We start from the raw sequence: 1,023 nt of genomic DNA, 5'->3' as shown, positions 1-1,023 counted from the left end.
AGCACCTCGGCTGTTCCTTGTTCTAAAAATAGCCAACTACAATAAATCGAACTCAATCAGGAACTCAACCAACACCTTGTTTTCCTAACAAATATTACGATTGTGGCTAGCATGACTCTTAGGTTCCCACACAGAGAAAACCAGGAATTTGTTTACACTGTTGACAGTGCTTCCTGGGAACAACTCATAAGCAGCTCCCTCATTTTTATATTCAGTGAAAATAATACATACATGTAGTTATTTATTAGATATTCTTTGGCAAATAAGACGACTGTGATTAGCACTTGAAAGATAAAAAGAGTGCAACTCTCATAACATAAAAGCAGAATATTTTCTCAACATTTAAAAAAAGTGATAAAAATCTGCTCCATTTGCCTCAGGGTCTATACAGATCATTTGCTTTTTCATATCTTCCACCATGTCTCCAATCTTCTGTTATGGTAATTAGAAATTACTATCATCTCAGCAATGCTTGTAAGTCTCCTAAGTCATCAAATAGCTTTTGGGGAACTACTTGGAGACAAGAGCCTTGGTCACAGTAACCATCAGAGTTGCTAGCAGTCACCCTGGAAAGTCCACGGTCTGACACCACCGCTTCTAAAAGTGGACAGACCAGCAATGAGGCATATAAAAGGCTGTGTTAGAAACCACATCACTTCTAACGCTGCTATCCTGTTTCTCGGGAAGTCTGACGACTTCAGTGGCCAAAGTTATCAATCCATTAGTTTTCCTAATCGAGCACCTTTGAAATACACAAATCTCTACCTGTATTCGGCTGTTTCCCCAATCTGCTACGATAATATTTCCATTAGAATCTACAGCTACTCCAGTTGGTGCATTAAATTGCCCGTTTCCTTCTCCATTTGATCCAAACTTCAGTATGAATTCTCCCTCCTGGTTAAATACCTGTATGGGTTAAAACAAAAACCTGAATATGGCATCGTATCAAATATTAATCATCTACTACTACCAGTTCATCTGTTAACAAAACTGGGAATTGAAGAGCTCCCAGGAACATGCCCC

The 1,023-nt window shown here is 38.9% G+C and overlaps 1 protein-coding gene across 4 annotated transcripts in view; it reads right to left on the bottom strand.

The window, feature by feature from the left end:
* TRIM2 (tripartite motif containing 2) overlaps positions 1 to 1,023 on the bottom strand; it is a 77,382-nt gene that overhangs the window by 5,067 nt on the left and 71,292 nt on the right. For all 4 annotated transcript variants that reach the window (XM_009283313.1, XM_009283311.2, XM_019473152.1 and 1 more), the window contains one exon: positions 766 to 906. In XM_009283313.1, coding sequence (XP_009281588.1) covers positions 766 to 906 — 141 coding nt within the window. The remainder of the gene's footprint in view (positions 1 to 765; positions 907 to 1,023) is intronic.

This window comes from Aptenodytes forsteri, unplaced genomic scaffold (assembly GCF_000699145.1).
Source record: "Aptenodytes forsteri isolate BGI_AS27 unplaced genomic scaffold, ASM69914v1 Scaffold6, whole genome shotgun sequence".
Taxonomy (NCBI): domain Eukaryota; kingdom Metazoa; phylum Chordata; class Aves; order Sphenisciformes; family Spheniscidae; genus Aptenodytes; species Aptenodytes forsteri.
The sequence above is the reverse complement of the archived record's forward strand: the minus strand, read 5'-3'. Positions and strand labels throughout refer to the sequence as shown.